General features: G+C 36.4%; 1 protein-coding gene across 1 annotated transcript in view; it reads right to left on the bottom strand.

Annotated features, from left to right (window-relative positions):
- Window positions 1-2184, bottom strand: part of LOC106875884 (beta-hexosaminidase) — a 67047-nt gene that overhangs the window by 14454 nt on the left and 50409 nt on the right. Inside the window, exon 5 of the mRNA XM_052966730.1 lies at window positions 1610-1911. Coding sequence (XP_052822690.1) covers window positions 1610-1911 — 302 coding nt within the window. The remainder of the gene's footprint in view (window positions 1-1609; window positions 1912-2184) is intronic.

The raw sequence follows: 2184 nt of genomic DNA, 5'->3' as shown, positions 1-2184 counted from the left end.
CTTCTTTCTGGACTTGTACCTCATCGTAAACTAGAATCGAACTTACAACTTTTATTTCTAAATTAAGATTAGTAATGAAGTTACGGCAATAGCTCAGTGATTAATGTTATCATTATTTATTGTTTAAAGGCGGCGAGCTGGCAGAATCGTTAGCACCTCTCGGGATCGATAAAACTAGCATTGGGATCGATGTAATCGACTTACCCCTTCCCTTGAAACTGTTGGCCTTTTGCTAAAATTTGAATCCCTCATTATTTGTTGGTTGGAAACAAAGGCTTTAATTCAAATTCAGTGTAGAACTACATAAGCGCAGGAGTAGCTGTGTGGTAAGAAGCTTGCTTACCAGCTACATGGTCATGAGTTCATTCCCACTGCGTGGAACCTTGGGCAAGTGTCTTCTACTATAGCTACGGGCCGACCAAAGCTTTGTGAATGGATTTTTAGTTTAGAAATTATAAGTTTTTTGAAAAGTCCCAAATCCTTTTCTATTCAATTGCAATAATAAACAATTTACCCAAACATTCTGAAACTATAGCATCAAATGCGAATGTGTATGAAATATCAATGAATGATATAGATGGGAAATGAAAAAAAAAAAAAGAAGAAATGTCTTTAAAACAGTCAGTATTTTTGTAGTTCAAAAATTGTGATTTATGACATAAAGTTAACCAGAGCTAATAATGACAAATTTTAACTACTAAATATTTTTAAGCACACCTCTGAAAATGCAACGTCCATAAGCAATTCACTTTAAATATAATGAACAACCAGCAGTGAGACTATTTTTAGCAGATCCCCAAATAGGGCTCATGGCAGGCAATGGGTTAACATCAGTTATGGGCATTTAGACATTCACAGGTTATTTTCTGGAGAAAGAGCGACAATTTATCGCCTTGGTGGAGCAGCGAAGTAGCCGAGAAAGTCACTCATAACTTGCTAGATCTGAACGTTGAATGTTAGGTCTGTAAGTTACGGGCACGTGAAGGCGCTTGGCTTAGTGGTGAGGATATTCGGTTCAAGATCGTAAGGTTGTCAGTTCGATTCCCGGCGACGCGCTTTGCTCTTCAGCAAGGGCACTTTATTTCCCATTGTTCCAATAAACTCAGCCGGAAAAATTGAGTTGTACCTGTAATTCAAAGGGCCAGCCTTGTCTCATTCTGTGTCACTGCAAATCTCCCTGAAAACTACGTTAAGGCTACGCGTGTCTGTGGAGTGTTTAACCACTTGCGCATTAATTTCACGTGGAGACTGTTCCGTTGATCTAATCAACTGGAATCCTCATCGTCGTAACCAATGAAGTGCTAGTGTTGTGTGTATGTAGTTACGGCACAGTACTAGTGACAGTATGTGACCGGCCGTCAACTTAGGTTGGTGCTCCAATTTCTAGATCAACTTCCCCCACTATCACTTTTGACGTATCTAACTGCTGGGTTATTTATTTAAGTTATTTATCATTCAACTCTTTAGATTAAATTTTTAAGTTTCAAATTAAGCTTTAGATTAAATTTGAAAGATTAAAAAATATATTAGATGACCGTTTGATTTCAGATAAAATTTCTCATTTAATGCTTTAAAATTAAACTTTAAAAAGTCGTTGGTATTTCCTTACGTTGGAACTGTTGTTCACGACCTCGTTGCAAGCAGTGGAATTTTCCCAAGTCCCTTTAGCTACTTCGTCTCCTCCAAAATGGTATACTTTCAAAGGCATTATCGTTTTGTGGTAGTCAATCAAAGTTTTGACAATTTTTTCAATGAAGTTGTACGTGCTTTCCAAGCATGGGTTAATGGCATTATCTGTATACATTTGGATCGACTTGTATTGGCTTGTATCGTTCGGGTCAACCAAAACATAGCGTCTCGCCTCATTCATTTTACCATCCTGCAATAATTTCTGGTACCGTGACTGCATTGCTAAAATGTAAAAGAGGTATATTCTACCATCTTACTGATGATTTAAAATATAACAGTATAATATATAACTTTTGAGATTAAATTCTGTGAGAGTCAACGCTGGCTTTCAAACATTCAAATACTGAATTTTATTATAGATTATGACATTATAGCATCTGTTCCTTTTCTCCGTAACATGTGTTTTAAAACTTTTATCAACTACCAAACATACTCCCCCTATCTCTCTTTCTCTCTCTCTGAGTCTCTTATATATATATATATATATATATATAT

This window comes from Octopus bimaculoides, chromosome 3 (genome assembly GCF_001194135.2).
Source record: "Octopus bimaculoides isolate UCB-OBI-ISO-001 chromosome 3, ASM119413v2, whole genome shotgun sequence".
NCBI classification, from domain to species: Eukaryota; Metazoa; Mollusca; class Cephalopoda; order Octopoda; family Octopodidae; genus Octopus; species Octopus bimaculoides.
This window is presented reverse-complemented; position numbering and strand designations above follow the sequence as displayed.